The sequence below is a fragment of the Sminthopsis crassicaudata genome, chromosome 1 (genome assembly GCF_048593235.1).
Source record: "Sminthopsis crassicaudata isolate SCR6 chromosome 1, ASM4859323v1, whole genome shotgun sequence".
NCBI lineage: Eukaryota > Metazoa > Chordata > Mammalia > Dasyuromorphia > Dasyuridae > Sminthopsis > Sminthopsis crassicaudata.
The window spans coordinates 526934120-526957234 of record NC_133617.1 but is presented as its reverse complement, the minus strand read 5'-3'; the positions used below and the strand labels follow the sequence as shown (position 1 = coordinate 526957234).

Sequence of the window (23115 nt, the reverse complement as noted above, 5' to 3'; positions counted from 1 at the left end):
AACATTCATTTGAGATTTTTCACTTGCATGTTTCTGCTGAAGGAGACAAAGCTCATAAACAGAGGTTAATAAAGAGCCATGAAAATCAAGGGGAAATAGTCAATTCGAAGAAGATGGATTATGGCACTGCCTCATGGGTAGCAGTTTTATGTTGTTCCTTTAAGAGATTATCGAGTTAACTTTCTCTAAATCTCCCATTCAGAATAACTGAACATCAAAATATGAAGGAAAGGACACAAGTAAAATATAAATCATAAGGACAAAATGAAACCCAATCAAGACATCATTTAATTTATCATTTTTATAAATAATCTGCTCTACAAGACCAAGTGTTTGTCTCTGGCTATACAGAAAAGCAAATAGCTTCTTAAAAAAAGAAATATCTATGGCATCAGAAAATAGAAGCCAATCTGAGAGAGGCCTGGATTTCTACCATTTGGTCTGGCAGTCTGCCCTGAAACCCCAATTCTCAGTGTGCTTTTAGGTCCTTTTTTGGCGTGGTAAGGCAGGTAGGGGGATGGACAAAGTCCCCACTTTGTGGTCCTCTTCACCTCCAGATTCCAAAGACAACTTCTTTTTAGAAATTTTCAATCTCATGGCTCTTGCAATCTCAATTATCCTAAGAAAAAACATAATAAAGTTAGTTCGAGGGTCCCACTTAATATCACTGATTCATTAGGCTTCCACTGCTAAGTACTTCCTAGATCATCTGCAATAAGACATTAAGGCAGTTCACAGTTTTGACCAAAGATTTTACCTTTCCCCTTTGGAAAAAACACAAGATAATTCATTATGTCAAGGAATTTTTATTCTTTTGGTTTTCTTTCCATTTATTTGTGGGTGTGTATGTTGTTTTATTTTTTGCTAAGGCAATAGGGGTTAAGTGACTTGCCTAGGGTCACACAGCTAGGAAGTATTAAGTGTCTGAGGCCAGATTTGAACTCAGGTCCTCCTGATTTCAGGGCTGGTTCTCTATTCACTGCGCTACTTACTTGCCCCCTTTTCTTTTCATTTATATTGCTATGATCACCAGGGACATTGTTTTCTTGGTTCTTTGTTTTGTATTGGTTCATATTAAACCTTCCCCTACTCCTCTATAATCTTCACATTTGTTGTTTCTTAAAATGGCAGTCATCTACTGACCTTCAATTTTCCATGTTTCACATTGTTATAATGGCAAATCTGATCATTTGGATGAAAATTCAAAGGCTAGAATGAACCCTAATCTAAGGTTCATCTTGCCCCCTCTCCCTGGCCTCAAGTAAATCCTATGAGATTGAGGGACAGCTAAAAAAATGGCACAACAAAAATACCATGGAATGTTTTTTAATTTTAAGAACTCAGAACTAGGAAAACAATACACCTAGTGATTACATCAATATAAATGGAAAGAAAAAAAAAATCCAAAAACCCACCATAATTATAATTACTAAGTTTTGCTTTAAGGATCTTAAGATCCTTATTCAATTCTGCAAAGGGGTGGGGGTTTATGAGTATGGAACATCATACGTGTTGTTGAGTTTTCCTCAAAATAATTTTTCAATCCTCTTTTTAATGCTTTATTATACTGGATAGTTCTCTGGCTTTGGAGTTACAATGAACAATGAAAACAATATAAAAATATCAACAAAACATTTTTAAATGACACTGTTGCATAATAAAAGACCATATAATGAAAGGTTATTAAACTCACCTTTTTTCACTGAGTTTCATGTCTCTCTGTAACATCGTTAGGTCAGTCTGGAAATCATTAATGTGCAAAGCCAATGCAATTACATAAGCTGTTATTTTAGCTTTCATTGATTCAGAAATTAAGTTCCGTAAGCTGTGGAGTTTTAGAATAAATTAGATAAAAAAAAAAAAAAAACTTCTTTAACTGAAAAATTTAAAATTTTATCCTGCATTCTTATTTGTTTTATGTTTCTTAATTAAAAGGAAAATAATTTCATTCATCACTTTAAAATTATAAGGCACCTGGTTTTTTAAGGCACCCAAATAAAAATAAACATTGAAATGTTTGCATATCTCAAACTTCACTTCAATCAGGAGGCTAAGGTGGCATGTAAGAACTGTGACAAGATGTAAGACCATCAGCATTTATTATAATTACAATACTACATAGAAGCTATAGTATGTTATGGTGTAATATAGCATCATCATACACAGGTTCTGTTCCTCTCTTGCCAAAAATTTTTCCAATGTTGAAGGAAAAAATTCCACAGTGTGTACCTTCAATCCTGTGGAAGTTGGTTGGCTTCACTGAAATTCTCTACTTTTGATTTAAAAAACTATGCAAACTTATGAGCAAAAGATCTATGAGCTGGTTACCAACATTGAAAAGACAAGATATACACTATTAAGTCAATTTTAAACCAAATAAATGGTCTTGTGTATGCAATATGCTGCTCTTCTTCCCTACAGCCACTATTCATAGAAATATATCAAAGAAACATTTTTCTTTACCTGCCATTATTATAAGTCAAACTAGTAAAATTCTTGAGGAGTTTATTATTAATAATATGTGGCACATCAGGTCCCAGTGAATCTAGAATGAAAAGTTTTGAGAAATCTTTTTAGTTTTCTTTCTAAAATTTTATGCTATAGAACATGTAGTTATAAGAAAGCCCAGGTCTTTAAGCTGCCCTCAAAAAACAAAAAAGAAAAATGACTAACACAAGGTAATAATTATTACATTTGTAACAAAAAACAAAGAAGCAGGGAAAGTAGCATATGAAATAATACAAAATGAAGTAAGCAGAATCAGGAAAACAATATTCATAAGACTAGATCAATGTAAGTCAAAAGAACAAACCCAGCAAAACTATCATACCAAATGTGACTTTTAAAGAAGAGATATGGGAAGACCCTCTCTGATTCTCTGAAGAAATTGGGGGATCGTGGATGTAGAATATTGTATATGACACCATAATTTCTACATATGTAAGCTCCTTAAAGGCAGGAACTCTCTCTTAAAAATAAATAAATAAATAAATGAAATTGTATTCTCAGGACTAGGTAAAGTGACCGGCATATACTAAGTTCTTGACAATTTTTTTTTTTTTTTAGTTCACTCATGATGGTTAATTTTGTGAAACTTGTTTTTCTTATTTTTAAGAATTTTTTATCATAAGGGAGGATTCTCTTCAAAGGATTTAGTAAAGGATACCATGGGAAATCTATATAATGTAAAAATAAAAAACCTCTAAGTATATTTTAAAATTTTCACCAAAAGATAAAGCAAAAATAAATAATTAATTAAAGATAAACAAATAAATAAAGCAAAGCTCACCGCCACTTTGAAATCAAATACTATCGATTAAAAATCTAAAGGACCAAGAAGTGGCACATTCAAAAACAGAAACAATATAAAATACCCCAAGAGATGTTCTGAAATGAATAATACTTTTAGGCAGACATGTTCCATTGGCATCTCAAATTCAACATATCCAGAACAGAACTCATTAATTTTACTGCTAAATCCATCCCTCCTCTAAACCTCCTCATTTTGAGGATGTATTCTGATGGAAGTGGATATCTTCAAACTAGAGAAGAGCTAATCCAATTGATCAATGATGGACAGAATCAGCTACATCCAGAAAAGGAATACTGGGAAATGAGTGTAAACTGTGAGCATTTTTGTTTGTTTGTTTTTCTTCCCAGATTATTTTTACCTTCCAAATACAATTCTTCCTTTGCAACAACAACAAAATTTGGTTCTGCACACATATATTATATCTAGGATATACTATAAGATATTTAATATGTATGGGAATGCCTGCCATCTAGGGGAGGGGGTGGAGGGAAGGAGGGGAAAAATTCAGAACAGAAGGGAGTACAAGGGATAATGTTGTTAAAAAAAAAAAAATTACCTATGTATATGTACTGTCAAAAAAAATGTTATAATTGTAAAAATTAAAAAAAAAAAAATAAACCTCCTCATTTCTATGGAGGACGCTGCCATATTTTTAGTCCCTTAGGTTTATAATCTTTTCTCACTACCTTGTCTCATAGTTATTATTATTAAGTCTTTCTTATTTTCTCCCCCCACAAAATCTCTCACTCTGTCTTCTTCACTTTCCCTTACAAGAAGGCTGCCATAACTCAGGCCTTTGTCACTTTTCACCTGGGCTTTAAACAGACTCATTAGTCTCATTCTGCTAATAAATATAGAAAAAAAAATTCCCCCAATTTATTATACTAATAGCTATTTCACAGAACTGTAATAACATCATAACAAAATCCACATGGAAATATAGCAATTATTGGAGACAAAAATCAAGGAATGATTATGTATAGAAAAAATTTGTCAGGCAAAAAGAGCACCTAAAATAATACAAAAATATACTGGGAAAATATTTTTGTGGAAAATAGTCTATGACTATAATTAACATATAGAACAAAGAATATAAATATACAATTTTTATGGTAAAAGAAAGCAACCCTCTGCTAAAAACCAATAACAAGCTGTTCACATTTTCTAATAATTGGAGAAAGATGCATTAAAAAGACAAGCCAAACCAAACTAAACCTAAGATTTCACAATGCAGTCATAATACTGCCAAGAATCCACAAAAGGTTATAAAATTCCTGCAGGAAATGAGCTTCAATTAAATTATATATGGAGCAGGAGACCAGACTTTTTTGGAAGATGATCTGGCAATATGCCATAAAAGTTCACAAAGCTGATATATCCTTTGATCCAGTGATTCTAATGTTAATATCATCCTCACACTATCAAAAATTTATCTGTTAAAAAAAAGGTTCATGTCAACTTTATTTATAATATGCCTACCAACTGGGGAATGGCTATTATTTTATATTAATGTAAGGGAATATGACACCACCATAAAAATGAAAAATTTACAGGGAAATGCAGAATGATTTCTATAAAAATTCAAAGATCTGCAAAATAAGATTATATTTTCTTTCAAAAGACAAAATACAAAATTGAAGGCAGAGTGAATAAACATTCTGATTTTGAAAGGTAAATAAGAAAAACATTTTTTGTTGTTTTATTTTTATTTTGTTAAAATTTATGTCAGGTATGGCCAATGTGGGAATTTGTCTGGCTTAACTACATATATTTATAACAGATTTTCTTCCCCCCTCATTTTGTGAATGGGAAGAAGAGAATGCAGATCTGAAATAAAAAAATGTAATTTAAAAAATGGATATCAGTGTACAACCAAAAAACCAGCCTCTAAACTTTTTGACTCCAAGACTTGCCTCTGTCACATTTGGGATGTGTGTCTTTTAGCTAGTTGATTAATCACTTACGGTAGCAAGTAACTCTAAACAAATTTCAGAATAGCAGAAGAGGAAGCTTCCTCACTGGGAGTGCCACATATCAATGAAATCATAAGTCCAGTAAAATTTAAAAAAAAAAAGTTTTATTATTTTCATCTACTCAACCATAAATTAAATAGTTTAAATGGATTCTAAAGTTAAGATTTCTCCCCATACTTGATATGATTAATTAAGTACTTGTGAATGCTGATTGTAATTCTTTTATTACATTTAAGAAAGGCATAATATATTCCAGGCATAGGGAAGATACCTTACAGAGGCACAGTGATGAAATGTAGAACTTAGAAGGTCAGTTTTGCCAGAACAAAGAATGCATACAAGCCTGGAATGTGCAATAATCCCAAAAGACAGATGAGAGCCAGACTGTGAAAGGCTTTTCAAGTTAAGGAGTTTGCCTTTTATCCTAGGTTTAATGAGAAGTAACCTAAGAGTCTTCAGCAAGAGAATAACTTAGTCAGACTTGCCCTTTAAGAATCTTATTTTGAGAATTGTAAGGAGAATGGATTAGAAAGGAGAGAATTGGGAAGTCAGGAGTTCAATTAGGAGGCTTTTGTAATCATTTGGGGACTAGACAGCTTCTCACAGTGCTTCCTTGTAGGCTTCTCTGTGCTCAGACATTGGTGTTCTCCAAGCCTCTCTCTTCTCACCTGTAGCTCAGAAATGCTCTTATCTCCTTCATAGGAAGTCTTTTCTAATTTCTCCAACTACCACTGTCCCCTCCCATCCCACACTGTTATATTTATTATGTGTTCATATTTGTACTCCCTAAAACATCTAGGGCCAGGAATTTGTTTCTCTTTTTTTTCTTTTTGACATTCATACCCTGAACAACTAACGTGTTACCTGGCATGTTGCAGGTGCTTAATAAGTGTCTGCTGATTAATTGACTAAACAGTCCTGACATATACAAGCTGTATGTCTCCAGGAAACTCTAAGATGCTAAGTTGTCCAACAGTTGCCATATTGCTTTAGTGGAGATAATTTCCTCATCTGGGAACTCCAAAAATCACAGGTTCAAAGACAAATAAACAAACAAAAAACTATGCCTTATTATGAACTCCAAGGCCAAACTGGAGCTAAATCATTATTATTAAATATCAAAAGAAATCAATATTCAGAACATAGCTTTAAAACAAAACAGTTTCAAAAGTATCTTCATAAGCAAGGTAATAGGAAAGAGAAAATGAATATAAAATGTAATCAACAGATATAAATTTTAATTTATTTGACCCAAACAAAAAGATATCTGTTGAGCATAGAAAGTATATCATGATAACCAATGATGACTGGCACAATCAAGGACATCAAAAAGCACATCGAAGTCTATATATAGAAGGAGACTGGTCTGGTCAAGTAATAGAATTACCAGCAGTATGAATCAAGCACCCATGAAACAAGATAATGGTGGATCCTTACTGAAAGAATTAGAGATAAACATGGCACATAACAAAATAACAACTGAAGACTGTGGCCTGTATTATGGAAGGGAGTAGCAATCATGATGTGCTCATAGATTATTGAAAGATCAAACTTATAGAGCTTTCATTTATGTTATAGACAGGTAATATCAAAATAACAAAGAAAAATTTTCTGACAGAAAATGAAGGCAGAGAAGAGATAATGTGCTCAGCACATAAGAGGTACTTAAATATTTGTTAACTTGATTTATATCTAATAAAAATAAAAGACAAAAACAAATGTAGACAAGATTTTGCACAGATGTAATGAATATAATTCATCAGTCTAGGCACAAAATTAGTTCAATAGGGAGACTATATGAATAATTTCTTTCCTCCCCCCTTTATCTTCAATATAAAGTTCACTGTATAATTCAACTAAAATTCTTTTCAAAAGCAGCTTGGATATTCTAAATTAAAAAAAAAAAAAAAAAAAAAAAAAAAGAAAGAAAATGTTCCATTCTAGTTTTGACATTACTCTTTACTTTTCAAAACAACATAATAATTTTCATCTTTCGATATAAAAAATACACATACTAAAAAGAACTCTTTTGATGTGTAAAACAATTTTTCCCCCCCTTTCTGGCACTACTCTAATAACACAGCAAATTTTTAAAGCACATCAGAGAATTAGGAGATAAGATAAACTTTGATGTCACCCAGCTGAATAGCTGAAATAAATTGTGCAGTTCCCTCATGTAACTAACAATAGTTTAATAATTTTACTGATATATGTATAGCAAAAAGCAAGAGTGACAAACTTATTTCCTTCTCTTGCTGAAAATGCTCTTCTGGTTAGAAAACAATGAAAAATGAAACAGAATATTCCCCATTTGCATACTTACTCTTCTTCCTAATCACAGTCTGGGATCTGAATTTGATGAGGATATTTAAAAACCACAGACATCGAGCCTTGCGGTCCCGGCTCTCCTCATCTAAGGGCAAATTCTTCAATGCTTCTATGACGAAGGGACAATAGCTAAAAATAGGCCAAAACGAGAGAGAGAGAGACAGAGAGAAAGACTCAGTTAACTTAAGAGGCAGCAAAGCATTGCTCAAGAATGAAATGTGCAGGAGCTGTATCCCAGCCTGTTGTCATCCTGGAAAATGGCCCCTGCAGGGGTCTTTTTACCACATTCCAGCTTGTAAATGCACAGTTATCATTTGATTCAATGAACCTTTAGTCAGCACTCACTAAAGGGCAAAAACACCACGCACTTCACTGATTTATTTACTTTGCATGTCTTCTACCACCATAAGGGAATAAAAACTGAGGCCCAAACCAGAGCCAGAAAGAGGTTTGTTAGAATCCTGGGTTAAGAATGTTGGGTGAGCAGCCTAGGCTAAGGTGGAAAGTCTGCAGCCCTTGATGGAACACAATTGCCTTGATACATCACAAAAATAAATCTCACTGTGCCAAAGTAAGTGGGGTTTTCTGATATTTACAATTAAATAAACAAATATTTACATTGCAAAAATTTATTAAAAAGTTTTTTTTAAAATAAATATGATGCTCTCCAAACAAAAACAAAACAGAAAAAATGGAGCAATAGAGATGATGCAGTGGATAGAGCACCAACTCTGGAGTCGGGATAACCCAAGTTCAAATCCAACTTCAGACAGTTAGTAGTTATGTGACCCAACTGCCTTTCATATAAAAACTAAACCAAACCAAAATAAACAAATAACAATAACAACCCCCCAGAAAATATGTTGTCCTCATTGTGTTTTGGGTCCTAGGTGAGCCTGTCTATCCTTGGATCTGTCCGATTACTCAAAGAGCCCATAACCGACTCAGGGTGGGAGGTCGGCTGTATAAGAAGTGCAGTCTGACCCATAAAACACGCTTTTTGCAGAGGAGAATCTGTACACTGTCTAAGCTGGTCCTAGAACAACAAGCAGGACTTGTCAGAAATTGAAGATTTGGGGGGTAGCGTGTCCCAGTTAAGTTACTCTGGAAAATACAGCACCACTTTCAGAAGCAGGGCCAATATTCTCTCAATGACGAACAAGCTTCCCAAAGTTTCTATAAATGTGTGTAACATACCATTACTTTCTTGTTTAGATTCACAAGCTGGATCTCTACTTTTGCTTTTATCAAAAACCTTTTATTTCTACTCCATTATAGGGCTTACCTGTTCTCTTCCATCATTTTCACTATTTCTTCAGATGTAACGTTCTTTAAAACTGCAGACGGAACCTCAAGTGCTTTGAATTCAGCAGGAGAAAGAACTAACAGGATGTTAAGGAACTAACTCAAAACCAAATGTAAAATAGGAAAAAAAAAATTTTAGTCTTGTCAATGAACTAAAATCTGCCTTTAAGTAATTTGTATCAATGTAAGGAGGAAGCTTTACATATAGTACATTAGTATTATATGTTACAAATATCCTTTGTAGACATGATTTCATTTGAAATTCACAATAGATTGAGATAGAAGCTGGTTTACCCTCATTTTTCTAGACAAGGAGACTAAGGTTCAAAGAGGCTGTGATGGTCGTAGGTGGAAGAGCTATAGCACAAACTCCTAACTTAGGATTCTTTGTAATTCATTTTAAAGCCTAGATATTTCTCAAACTATGACTCATTGAGTGGAGTCTAATACAAATTTAATAAAAATCTACAGCAATCTATAGATCTTGGTCCCCAAAATTATTTGGAATAATATTATCTGTAAGGACTTTCTACTCACATTAAACAAGAAGAACTAACAAACAGGCCATGTCAGTTCCAATGATCTTGTGATGGAGAGAGCCATATGCACCCAGAAAGAGAGCTGTGGGGACTGAGTGTGAACCACAACATAGTATTTTCACTTTTTTTGTTGTTTGCTTGCAGTTTGTTCTCTCATTTCTTTTTCCTTTTTGATCTGATTTTTCTTGTGCAGCAAGATATTTATGGAAATAGGTACAGAAGAATTGCTCATTTACATATATTGGATTACTTGCTGTCTAGGGGAGATGATGAGGGAAAGGGATGGAAAAAATTTGGAATACAAAAATTTTCAAGGGTGAATGTTAAAAATTATCTATGCATATGTTTTGAAAATAAAAAGTTTTAATTAAAAAAGCACAAATAGGCTGTGAGTAAAAGAAATAGAAAATAATGTTTAAAGGGAAAGGTACAGTTGCTTGCTTTAAAAAAAAAACAAAAAAAAAACCAAGTTATTTTAAAATTAGTAGCAAGTATTTAAAGGTTTGTTGAAAGGAGAACATAGATCACTAGGTCAACTGCCAGGAAAGAAAACAAATAGAAAAATATTAAGTTGTAATAAGAAGATATCTCTTAAGATACAAAGGATATCAGATTGCTTGTTCTTGAGGAGGGAAGAAGGGAAAGGGAGAAAAATTTGGAAACCTGTCATAAAAATGAATGTTAAAAATTATCTTTACATGTATTGTGAAAAATAAAATTTTATGGAATAACAAAAAATATTTCTAGTTGCTGAACAGAACACCAAGAAGGGTTTTTTTTTTGAAAAATAGACCCATCTGTCCTGGGTGGTATTATTAAAACTAAAGTGAAAAAAAATATTTTTCTAGATTCACTATCATATCAAATTTACAATAAATTGCTTCCTCATAAATCTTTGCTATAGTTAATGATTTAAAGGAAACTGCCAATCACAAAGGCAGAAAGCAAAGATTTCTCTGAACATATGAGTAATTCCCAAACTCTAGAGATAATGACAAGCTTCATTCAATATATAGTACTTACTATGTGACCAAGTTTTCCTTCATCTTTCTATTGTTCAAGATGCTATAACGACCAGGGAAGTGCATGAGCCATCATTAGATATTTGCCCTCACTCCACTTCTGCCTCTAAGGAGCAAGTGTGATCTTGGCCAACTCAAACTGCACTAGATATCTCCAAAGGGCCTTCTGAGTCAGAAAGGTTTTAGTCTTCTTAAAGTATCAATTAAAGGCTATAAATTGGCTCAGTATTTATCAATAACCCAACAAGCATTTATTAAACAACTATTACATACCAAGTACTGTGCTAAGCTTTTAGGATATCAAAAAAATAAAAAAAAAAGTCCCTGCCCTCAAGTTTACAATCTACTAAGAGGAAAGGGGACAAGCAACATGTAACCATATAATTCTACTATATAAGAAAAAAAAAAAAAAAAAAACCATCAAGGGGGAGGAAGGAGGCACTAAAAGTTTCATGTAGAAGGTGGCACTTGAGCTAAGGTTTCAAGGAAATATTTTGGGAACCCCGGTGTGGAGGGAGGGCATTCCAGGCATAGATGTTGTGTGTGAAGAATGGCATGAAAGGAAAACTGGCAGAATGCCTGAAGAGAAGTAATGGAAAAAGCCTAAAATGGCAGGCTGGAGCCACATTGTGAAGGGTTCTTAATTTTAAACAGAGGAGTCTGTATTTTCTTCTAGAGGTAATAAGGAGTCCCTAGAGTTTACTGAGTGGAGGAATAATTGTCAGATTTGTGTGATAGCAATTCCGTCTTTGGCAAGGGGGTGGACACACTGGAGAGAGAAGGCTTGAGAAAAGGAGACAACTGGAAGCTATCATGGGAGCAGAGAGCAGGTAGGATGGTGGCCACTGGACTGGAGAGGGTGACAGTCAGGGCAGGTGTTCTGAAGTTGGACTCAAGAAGACTTAGCAACTAACTGTGGGTGGGGAGGAGGAGAGTGGGGAATTTGAAAAGAAGGGTTAGTTTTGAGGGATGAGTTCTGTTGTGGATATATATATTTGAGGCTGGGGTTAAGTGACTTGCCCAGGGTCACACAGCTAGGAAGTGTTAAGTGTCTGAGATCAGATTTGAACTCGGGTCCTCCTGAATTCAGGGCGGTTCTCTATCCACTGCGCCACCTACCTGCCCCATGTTGTGGATATTTTTAAACTAGGATACCTCTGAAAAACCCAGTCTGAAAACTACAACAGGAAGCTCAATCAGGAGAGACTAGGACTAGACACTGATAAGTGGAAGCTAACTGCAAAGAGATGACAGTGAAAGCTATGGCAGCCAATAAAGTCAGTAAGAAAGAGCAGAGGGCCAGGACAGTCATCCTCACAATCAGTATGATAAGGAAGATGAAGCAGCAAAGGAGATTGAAAAGAAGTGATCAGACAGGTAGACCAAAAGAATAAGGTTGTGAAAACCCAGGGGGAAATTACAGAGGAGTTGGGGCTGGTCACCTGTCAAATGCTGCAGAAAGGCCAAGCTATATGAGGAATGCCGTCACATCTGTCAACTGAAAGACCCACTGGTGACTTTGAGGAGAGCCATTTACTAATGTTCGAACTCATTCCTAATCATTTAGGTATATTGGTGGAAGGAGCAAACCAATGTTCTGAGAAAGGCAGAATATTGTGTGTGCTCCCTATTTTGGGGAAACAAAGTATAATGGGAAAAAAGCCCATTTAGAGCCCAAAGAGATATAGATTAAAAACTGGCATTTAATAAATTGGTGACCACAGGAAAAATCACTAACCCTCTATGTACCTCAACTTCCTCATCTATAAAATAAAAATCATAATAATAACAGTACCTACCTCACAAGGTTGTTGTAAGGGTCAAAGTAGCTAACATACAAAATGCATTTTGTAAACCTTTAAATGCTTTATGAACTTCAGCTATTACTATTCCTGTAATCACTCAATGAGCCTAACTCTACTATCTGTGTGAGATCAGGGCATCTTGTTAAAACCAAGAAGGCTTTTGCCCCAGAAAGGATACGATCTTCAAATTTATAAATTTCCTCTGGCTTGCCACCATCAGCATGGCATGGGGGCAGATAAGCAGATTCATCTTGTAGGTCATCCTGGGACGCATCATTAACAAGAGCTTAAAAAAAAAAAAAAAAAAAAGAAAACCAGTTAGATGATTTCATTTAGTTAGACTCTTACATTCTCTGTTAATAGGTTTTACCTGAAGATTCAGAGATACCCCTAGACTATTTCTCCAAAAATGAAACAATTACACTATTCAGATTATAGCTCCCACAACTGTTAATATTTTTGCTCTAAACTTCAATGACTCAAAATTCAGGAAAGTCCTTCACATAAAATGAAGTTTTTACAAAAATAGTGAGAGTATACAATGAGTATGGATCAAGAAAAAAATAATCGTTAGAAAAAAGAGAAGTGAGTTTCACAAACTATTTTCAAAGTGTCTGTTGTTTACCAGTGACCCCCTTTTCATCTATGATATTTTCAGCTGCTTTGGCCACAGCAATGTTTAATGTTTCATTGCCAACTTTGTTCATTCTTCTGGAGCTCAAAGCTCGCTTCTGTTTGGTGGTCCCAAAGGCCTCAATGCAGAAGTCCACCTAGCACCAAAAACAAACAAATAAATAAATAAATCCAGTTTAAATCACAATACAATTTTATCTTTATAGTAGAACTAACCCAGATAAGAACAGTCAATTCACTGACTAAAAAACATGTCCAGAAGATACTCTATGGTAAAAACAAAAACAAAAAAATCACTTCTCATTTATTTCCTTCAAAGCTCAGCTTTTGTGTCAACTTCTACATGAAGTCTTTCCTGATTCCCTAGGCTGCTATTTGTACCTTTTTCACTCCAAATAACCCTGTTATCTATTTTGAATACATTTACAAATGTACCTGTGGTCCTCCTCTGCAGATATATATATTATAAGTACTTTCTTTTGCAAATGAAGGTGAGACAAATAGTAAACTATAAACTATCTTTTGCTTTAATATCCTAGAGTACATACAGCTTTCCAAAATACTGAATAAAGACCAGTTAGAAATTGGAGAAAGTGAAAAGAAAAAAAAAATTCTTTTTACCAGATAATTTTGAAGTTTTCTGATTCACATTGGTTTCTCTTAATTAATTATGAGGCATAAGATTTACTTCAATAAAACCAGAATATTGATAGAAGTTGCCTTTGGAAAGTAATACTGCTACTTTGTATAAGGTCAGATATTATTCTCAGGATATTCCTTGCCTTCCCATTTTAGGCCTGTGACTTTTGGTTTTGAGAGTATTTTATTTAGGGCACTGAAAGAGTCAGGGCTTCAAAGCAGTTATATGATTGCATGGTGATAGGGGACCTAGAGTCAGGAAAATCTCAATCCAAATCCAGCATCAGACCTGACTTGTATGACTCTCAACAAATCACTTAAATTGTTTGCCTCAGTTTCCTCATCTATAAATGGGGATAATAACAGCTCTTGTCTCCCAGGATTGTTGTAAGGATGAGATAATAGTTCTGAACTGTTCTGCAACTCTTCAAACACTAACGCCAGTTATTATAATTGCTGCTGCTGTTATTTCCTGGGGGAGAAGGGGGCGCTGGTTAGGTGTTGCAGAGAATATTGTGCCAGGCCTGGATTCAGGAAGACTCATCTTTCTGAGTTCAAATCCAGTCTTAGACACTTGTGTGACCCTGTCTGCCTCAGTTTCCTCAACTGTGAAATGAACTGCGAAGGAAATGGTAGATCACTGTGTCAAGAAAACTCCAAATGGGCTCATGAAGAATGATTGAACAAGACTAAACAACAATAGTGAGAGGTTCCTCTTGTGCCCAACTTTCCCATCAATGTCCTCTCCCCTAATGAATGCTGAGCTCCCACTCCCCTTTTTCCCATCCCTAACAGAGGGAATCCCAAGTCTCTGCTTTGGGAGGATATGACCAGTACTATGATCCACTGACCCAAGCCCTCCTTGGAGTGGTTCAGGCCTTTCTAGCTATTCCTCATTTTCACAAAGAGATGGCTGTTTACAATATCTGGATAAGCAGGGAGTCACCAACTATAATCCTCCCCGTAAGACTGAGAGAAGGGAGAAGGGAAGGAACAAGCATTTTTTTTTAAAGCATTAAGTGCTTTACAAACATGATCTCATTTGATTTTCTTCATGGCTCCATACTAGCCATCGAGCCTGCCAATGAACCCCAAAAATCCCTGGAGCTTTTATCTGCCCTAAGACTAAATCCTCCTCTATAGGTTCTCAGCTCATATCAGGATGTAAGCTCCTTAAAAGCAAGGACTATCTCTATTTTCTTTTATATTTCCAGCATTTAATACAGTCCTTGAAACATATACTTTTTTATATTTGCCTATTCACTCATTCATTCATCCATTCCAAGACTTTCTGGCTCTCTCCAAAGCCATGTTCCTCTAAAATATTGTTATTAATAATTGAACAGAATCAAATAAATGAGTTTGAGATACCTTGTGGTATCTCAAAGATATTATAGAATCTTAGATTGGGAAGTCCAATGGTCTAGGTATGGACTGCCTTTCAGAAGTGGAATAAAGAGGATGCAGTTGGGTGGCTAAGTGCTGAGAATGGTTTGAATTAGTTTGCTGGGGTGTATACACCCAATCATACCACACCCTCTGGACTTCTTTCCCATTCCACCCGCCAAAAAATTTATGGAATTTTTGCCTGAATAAATTTTACTATAAAATTCTCTCCAACTGATCTAAACCGTTTAACTTTCTACCTTCACTGATTTCTTCATAATGTCTATATCCCATTTAAGAAGGGACCCCAAAACTCAAAATCTTCTTCAACTCTTCCTCAGTGAGGGACCCCCACCCGAGGGAAACAAAACAGTTTCATTCTGTTATCTAGGTGGGGCTGATTCAGTCCAGAGCAAAAGAATTACAACCCTATTCAATTAAAGATCTTTTATTCAATTTTATTCAAATTCCAGCTCAAGATGAAACTCAGCTTATAGATGAGCCAACTTGTGACTCCACCCACTAGCACCCACCAGGTCTGACTTACTCAGGCTGTCCCAACCCCCACCAAGACATTCAATATGATAGCTTCCATCAACTAAAGTCTTTACAGATGGACCTTGGTAGCTCCCTTGGCTGCCAGGACCTTCTGTCCTCCAAGAACTGCATTCTCAGTGCAAAACTCCATTTTCCATAGATCTGCCACTATAAAAGTCAGTCTCAGGTTAAACTGATTTCTATCCAACAATAAACTTTCATTTTAATAATTCAGGAATGAGTTGAATTCTTTCACTCCTAAAACCTGCGGCCTATTTAAAGGAGATTCTTAACAACTCTCTTATAGCCACTAATCTAGACTACTCAAACAACATCACCATCATTTACCATTGCTTCTTCCTCACTCCTCCATTCCAATCCTGTCTCTGCTTACCAGCACTGAAATCTCTTTCCTGCAGTCTACAAGAATATTCAGTTTCTTTTGTCATTTAAAAAACAAACAAGAAACAAAAACAAAAAAGAAAAACACTCAGCAGATTCTCCCCTTCCCTCAAGCTGATGTTCACATCTTCCTTTCAAACCAAACTCCCAGGAATAGCTAACTACACATATCACTTCCACTTCTTTCAGTCACTTCTACCCATCTAACATTGCTCAACTGAATATCTGTTTTTCCAAAATTACTCACATTTTTTCACTGTCAAACCTCACAGCTTGTTCTCAGTCCTCATGCTTCTTGATTTCTCTATAGAATTTGACTCTGACTAGTCCTGCCTTGTAGATGCCCCTCCAGGTTTTCCTAACATTGATCTCTTTTGGTTCGCCTCAGTATCCTTTGCTAGATCTTCCTCCACTAAACAGAAGTTGTTAGGATTGCTGTGATATGTAAACATGAAAGATATCTCAAAAAAAAAAAAAATCATAGTGGAAAGGTACTTTTGATGGAGGTTAAGGTTCCTTTAAGATTCCTTTCTGATTCCCCAACCCCCATGGCTGACCTTTGATTTACAAATCCGGATCACCAGGCTTTCCCCATCCCCCACCAGATCTGAGCTGGCTTGGGTTTTCCCAGTAGCCACTATCTGCTCAGGTTTCCCAACCCCCACAGTTTAAACCCATTGAATTCTATTCAACTCTGACCCTGGCTGAAAGCCTGCCAGGAGCTCTGGACTTCACCCACAAGCCCCCTTTAGGTATAAAAAGAGCCAAACTGGAGCTCTCTCTTTACAGGAGCCCTTCCCCCCCCAACATGGTATCCTTCCGGCCATGTAAGGGTTCCTGCCCGCCCAGCGACCACCTTTGGCCCTGGCATCTTTCTACCTTTAACTTCACTTCCAAATTCCTACAATAAACCTTTTTATCAATCTAGGTTTTCGGGCCTGTAAATTCATTTACAGGGGACGCTGCGTCGTTATGAGACTATCTTTGCGCAGACCCAAACGGGGTTCCCCCTTTCCCATCTTTCATCACTTTTAGAATTCAATACAAACATAAAGCATGAATCTGATTCTTTAAGATCACTGAAAAACTTCCATGGAGAAGTCCCAAGAGAAACACAACTCATTCCATTTTTGCCATAAATGTTAGAGAGCTACTTCTTTTTACTGAGCAGGAATTTGTCTCCCTATTTCTTTCATTTATTGTCCTAGATGTAGGGCATCCAAGCATCCTTCTTTGTGAAAACTAGGTTCTGCTACTACTTGAGAATCATTTGTATCTGGAGTACCATTCCTCATCTGATTTCTTGTGATCATAATCTTGGTGTCATCCTTTAACTCTTTTTTCCTTCACAGGCTAGATTGAGGTGATTAAGGCTTATCAATTTGCTATCTACCACTGGTATTCTTTATTTTCACTGTTATAAGTATAGATCTTTCCACTTCTAATTTCTTACCCATCCAGGTACACCAGAAAGTCAACCTTCACATCAAATACCAAAAAAAACCTTTCTTCTGCATCAATTTTCAAGGGTTTCCTACTGCCAACTGATGGAAACTGGATCTCTATACCATCTACAACCAATCTAAAAAAACCTGTCCCAGTAACACACATTGTGTTTCCATAATTTTCATGCTCAGCCTATTCTTTATGTTCCTGGAACAACCAGAAATAATTCCCTTCTTTTTAAATTCCTGCCTATCATTTATAGTCCAATACAATTACCAACTCCTTCAATCAATCAACAAGTATGCCAGTAAAGAGTGAGCATGGTCAGTTCTGCACTTTGGAAATATCAATTCAAGAACCCAGGAGAACAGACAAAGAGGAGAGAAACCTTAAGCTAGCTAGGCTATTACAATAAACCATATGAGAAGTGAAGGATTCGTTAAGCAAGAGGGGATTCAAGATGGATTCAAAAATTATTACAGAGGGGGCAGCTCGGGGGGCACAGTGAGAGACCACTGCCCCTGGAGTCAGGAGTACCTGGAGTCAAATTTGACCCCAGATACATACTAGCTGTGTAGTCTCAGGTACGTCATTTAACCCTGATTAATTTAGGATGGGAACAAGAGGGGAGGGAAAGAAAGGGAGAAACAGAGACAGAAATTACAGAGGTGGAATTGAAAAGATTTGGCAGCTGACTGGATAAATGGAATGAGTGAGAGTCCATGACTTGTTGATGAGTTTGTGAATTTGAGTTATAAGTTTGGCTATGAGAATCCCATTTGTCTTATAGAAGGATTCTGTCTTTATCTACTGTTGCAAAGAATTTATGTAATATTGGAGGAGCTTGCACAGCAATAGGAGACAAAGGATGAGATCGGTTTAGTAGAAAAAGGTTAGGTAATAATGGGTAGATGGGTGATAAGTTCTAAAATTGGCTAGAGAAGGGAGAGTGGACTATAATCTATCTTTCCACCCAATATTTGATTATCCACTGGGATCATGCCAAAGCTCACCAAGAAAAAGGGCCCCTACTTCAGAGATCACTCTAATTCACTATCACAAAATATTGTTTACTACAACTATCTGCACTGTGTCCTTTCTCACTACTAGATCATATGCCCCTTGACAGCAGAGACTATCTCATGAAAACTGTTTTTCCCCTGGCACCTTGCAAGTGCTTATACCAGATACTGAGAAACATAAATGAGAAAAATGGACTAAAATAAGTATACTAACAAAAATATGTAAAAATAAAAAAAACTGATATTGGCAGGGATATGAGGTACATACAGCTGGTGCAATATGGATGGTAATGAAAGCAGATACACTATTCTTACTGCAGAACAATTTTCAATATGCTTTGAAGTTGGGCTTCATACTCTTTGAAAGTGATCCCATAATTGGGAATGTAAGTAAGAAATCTTTAAAAAGGAAAAAAAAGACCTTTTTTTAAAAATGAATTTTTAACAACAAAACTAATAGCAAAAATCCAGAAATAATCTTAATGTTCAACATATGGAGTCTGGCTAAACAGACAGTACTATATTAAATGACATGAAACATTCATACATCATCAAAGAATGCCAAGTAAAAAGAATGCCACAAAATATCAAGATGCAATAATGCAAAGTGGAAAAAAGTAGAATTAGAAGAATTGTTTGCAAACCTGACCATATCACACTACAGAGAATACATTCATACACACATATTTGTACAATAAGGGGTGAATCACACTGAAAATGTTAAGTAAATGCCAATTTATATTTTAAGAGAAAGGGGTTTTGCTGTATAATTTATTAAACATTAAAACTGTAAAACATATAAATAAATATTTGCCCCCACCTCCTCTCATTGGGACAATGGACTGTGACTATCATAATATATAACAGGATCATTAAAACACTCCAAGAAACTCTTGTTTACAGAGCAATGACAACTCAAACAAGATTTCAGTTACTAGGCAAGTCTATTTCTTTTTGCATCTTCCTGAGCATTTATATACCAACGGGACTCAAAACATTTTTTTTGCTGAATTTTAAAATGTAAGGGTAGAGATATTAGCTTTTTTTTTTGGGGGGGGGGAGAAGGAGGGAGACAAGGGAGGCTGCGCCACCTAGCTGCCCCCAGCTTACTGTTTAAAAAAAAAAAAAAAAGACCTATATCTGAGGTTCAGTCTACTTACCTGATCTCTGTAAGATTTGGTCTGATTTCCTAATGTTTCACTATCTTTCAAGTCATCTGGAGAAAGAAAAACAAATTGTAAGGCTTTTCCTTCTGTTACAATTCCCATAATTTAATTAGTGTTGCCATTATAGGCATCTATTTCAAGCTTTTTTCCTAAATCAACAATAAGTTAAATGTAGTCAATGATTTCACCTAGTAGCATTTCTACTTAGCAACTTAATGGTTAGAGGAGCAGGAAAAAAAAAAATGTAGGCATCAAACCCATTCAAACAAATTAATTAAATTATAAAGAGTGACAAAGTTGCTGCTATTCAACATTAAGCTTGCCATAAATCATTTTTAAATAGACAACATTTTAAAGTACTCCCCCCAGGTGGGGGAGCATGTTCCTTTATGTAAATTCTTTTCAACAGATATAAATCATCAATAGTTTAAATTTTTTGTTAGTTATAAAGGAAAAGCACAACATACTAAGATGCTTAAAAAAAGCCTTCCAATTCAAATAGCTTCTCTTTAAAAGTTACTATATTCTCTGAACTGCATTTTAAATGAAAATTTTAAAAAATGCACAAATTAAGCAATGGATATATCTAGATATAAACAAGTCAAAATTCATAAAATTTCACCAACTTTTCCTCCCTTAATTGTATGCCAATACATTTTCCTGGTATTGCACTCTGGTTTTAGATCAAAGCTGAACTTCAATTTCCCTTTTTGCCATTCACTTATTTTTAGCACTTTTTTAGGAAAATAATTATTCCCTGATTCCTGGGAACACATTCTTAAATAGTAGAGTGTAATTTAAACAGTTTCACCACTGGAAGAGAGCAATAAGTATTAATGCTTAAATGATGTAGAGACAGCCCCAGTTAGTCATAATGGATTTTCCTGGAACCTTAATTCCCTTAGGAACAAATGTGATATAAACAGGGGCTACATTCTGACGAAGGATTTGTCATCAAATGAAGCACGGAAAACAACAAGTCTAATACAAACATACAATGGTGACTTCCTATAATCATTTGAAAAGAATAAAATTATGCTTGAGTTCAGAGTCACCAAGCATCCAAACCTAGAAGGGACCTGAGAGATTCTCTTTTTGAACCACTACAGAAATGTGAGTTATAAAATATATATTGCACAGCCACCTTATTTATAGATGGGACTTCTGGGGCTAGTTCATTGAAATGAAAACTGGAATAATTTCACCTTTTTAAAATAAACAAATTGGACTTAGAAGTCAAGCAAAATTTAACACTTCCTATCTGTGTGATCCTAGGTAAGTCACTTAACCCCAACTGATTCAGCAAAAAAAAAAAAAAAAAAAAAAAAAAAAAAATATATAATGGGTCGAAACCAAATAAAAACTTCTAAAAGAATCTACCTGAAAACACTGGTTGCATGTTAAACAATTCAGCATCATATATTTCCATTTGGTCAGAGTCCTTACTCAAAACACCAACAAAATACCTACCAAAAGAAAATAAAATTAACATTAACCTATAAACAATTTTTTCACATTTCTATATCTTTTATTAACCATCCTTTCATTCATAAGTATTCAGAATTTACACTAAAATATACTCCATAAATACTCTGTGGATCTTCTCTACGTAGCAAAAATACAACAGCATCATTAGTAAATATTTGAACAAAATTGGGGGAAAAAAATCATAGGAATTAGATTTTAATCTAAACTTTAAAGAATTGAAGTTTTCTATCTTGCATGAGGAAGAAATGGAGTATTAAATTGTGGCATATGTTCCCAAGACATAGCAGTGATGTCAATTTGTTTTACTTAAAAGTTTTTCTGTTAGATTGGCTAAGATGACAGGAACAAATAATGATGTTAGAGGGGATATGGGAAAACTGGGACACTAATACATTGTTGGTGGAGTTGTGAAAGAATCCAACCATTCTGGAGAGCAATTTGGAACTATGCCCAAAAAGTTATCAAACTGTGCATATCCTTTGATCCAGCATTGCTGCTATTGGGCTTATATGCCAAAGAAATACTGAGGAGGGGAAAGGGACCTGTATGTGCCAAAATGTTTGTGGTAGCTCTTTTCGTAGTGGCTAGAAACTGGAAGATGAATGGATGTCCATCAGAATGTTGGGTAAATTATGGTATATGAAAGTTATGGAGTATTATTGCTCTGTAAGAAATGACCAGCAGGAGGAATACAGAGAGGCTTGGAGAGACTTACATCAACTGATGCTGAGTGAAATGAATAGAATCAGAAGATCGCTGTACACTTCAATGCTGTATGAAGAAGTATTCTGATGGAAGTGGATATCTTCAACATAAAGAAGATCCAACTCACTTCCAGTTGATCAATGATGGACAGAAACAACCATACCCAGAGAAGGAACACTGGGAAGTGAATGTAAATTGTTAGCACTACTGTCTATCTACCCAGGTTACTTATACCTTCGGAATCTAATACTTAACGTGCAACAAGAAAATGGGATTTACACACATATATTGTAACACATGTAAAATGTATGGGATTGCCTGTCATCTAGGGGAGGGAGTAGAGGGAGGGAGGGGATAATTTGGAAAAATGAATACAAGGGATAATGTTATAAAAAAAAATTACTCATGCATCTATACTGTCAAAAAAAATTTATAATTATTAAAAAAAAAAAAAGTTTTTCTGTTATATGAAGCAGCTCCATGATGGGAATAGAGATAGCTATTGGGAAATAACTATGGTGTTTTTAAAAAGCAAAAACACAACATTAAAAAAATGTACTTTGCATTTTTGTTTTTCTCCCCAGGTTATTTTTACCTTCTGAATCCAATTCTTCCTGTGCAACAAAAAATTTGGTTCTGCACACATATATTGTATCTAGGATATACTTTAACATATTTAACATGTATGCGACTGCCTGCCATCTAGGGAAGGAGGGGAAAATTCGGAACAGAAGTGAGTGCAAGGGATAATGTTGTAAAAAATTACCCATGCATATGTACTGTCCAAAAAAAGTTATAATTATAAAAATAATTTTTTAAAAATGTAGTTTTTATGTTCAAACATATACCATACCTCAGGTAACTTGGTATAGCAGTCCTGAAGAGTTCATTTTGATAGATAGTATTGCTAAATGATACATATACAAATCGTGTTATTCTTTAAATAAAGTTAAAATCACCCTGCAATTTAATTACCCTGTTATTTTTTTCTTCTAAAAATCTTTTTTCATAGATAGTGCAAAGTAAAACTTTAGACTAGCTCTGATAGTGTTATCAGAAGATATAAATTAGTGAAATTCTTTCCACTGGACTGTGCCCAAGGGGCTATAGAACTAATACATACCCTTTGATCTCTGAGGATGTATCCCCAAAAGGATCAGAGAAGGGGGAAAGGGATCCACATGTGCAAGAATATTTGTGGCAGCCCTTTTTGTAGTGGCAAGGAACTGGAAACTGGGTGGATGCCCATCAATTGGAGAATGGCTGAATAAGTTATGGCATATGAATGTAATGGAATATTATTGTTCTGTAAGAAATGATCAACAGGATGATTTCAGAGAAGCCTGGAGAGACTTACATGAACTGATGCTAAGTGAAAAAAAGAACCAAGTGAACATTGTACACAG

At 35.2% G+C, this 23115-nt stretch overlaps 1 protein-coding gene across 1 annotated transcript in view; it reads right to left on the bottom strand.

The window, feature by feature from the left end:
• Positions 1 to 270: 270 nt before the first annotated feature.
• POLR1E (RNA polymerase I subunit E) overlaps positions 271 to 23115 on the bottom strand; it is a 31984-nt gene continuing 9139 nt past the window's right edge. The window contains 9 exon segments of the mRNA XM_074281782.1: positions 271 to 619; positions 1694 to 1825; positions 2464 to 2545; positions 7610 to 7743; positions 8900 to 8996; positions 12464 to 12571; positions 12911 to 13055; positions 19511 to 19566; positions 20897 to 20982. Of these exon segments, the coding sequence (XP_074137883.1) occupies positions 481 to 619; positions 1694 to 1825; positions 2464 to 2545; positions 7610 to 7743; positions 8900 to 8996; positions 12464 to 12571; positions 12911 to 13055; positions 19511 to 19566; positions 20897 to 20982 (979 nt within the window). The 3' untranslated portion in view covers positions 271 to 480.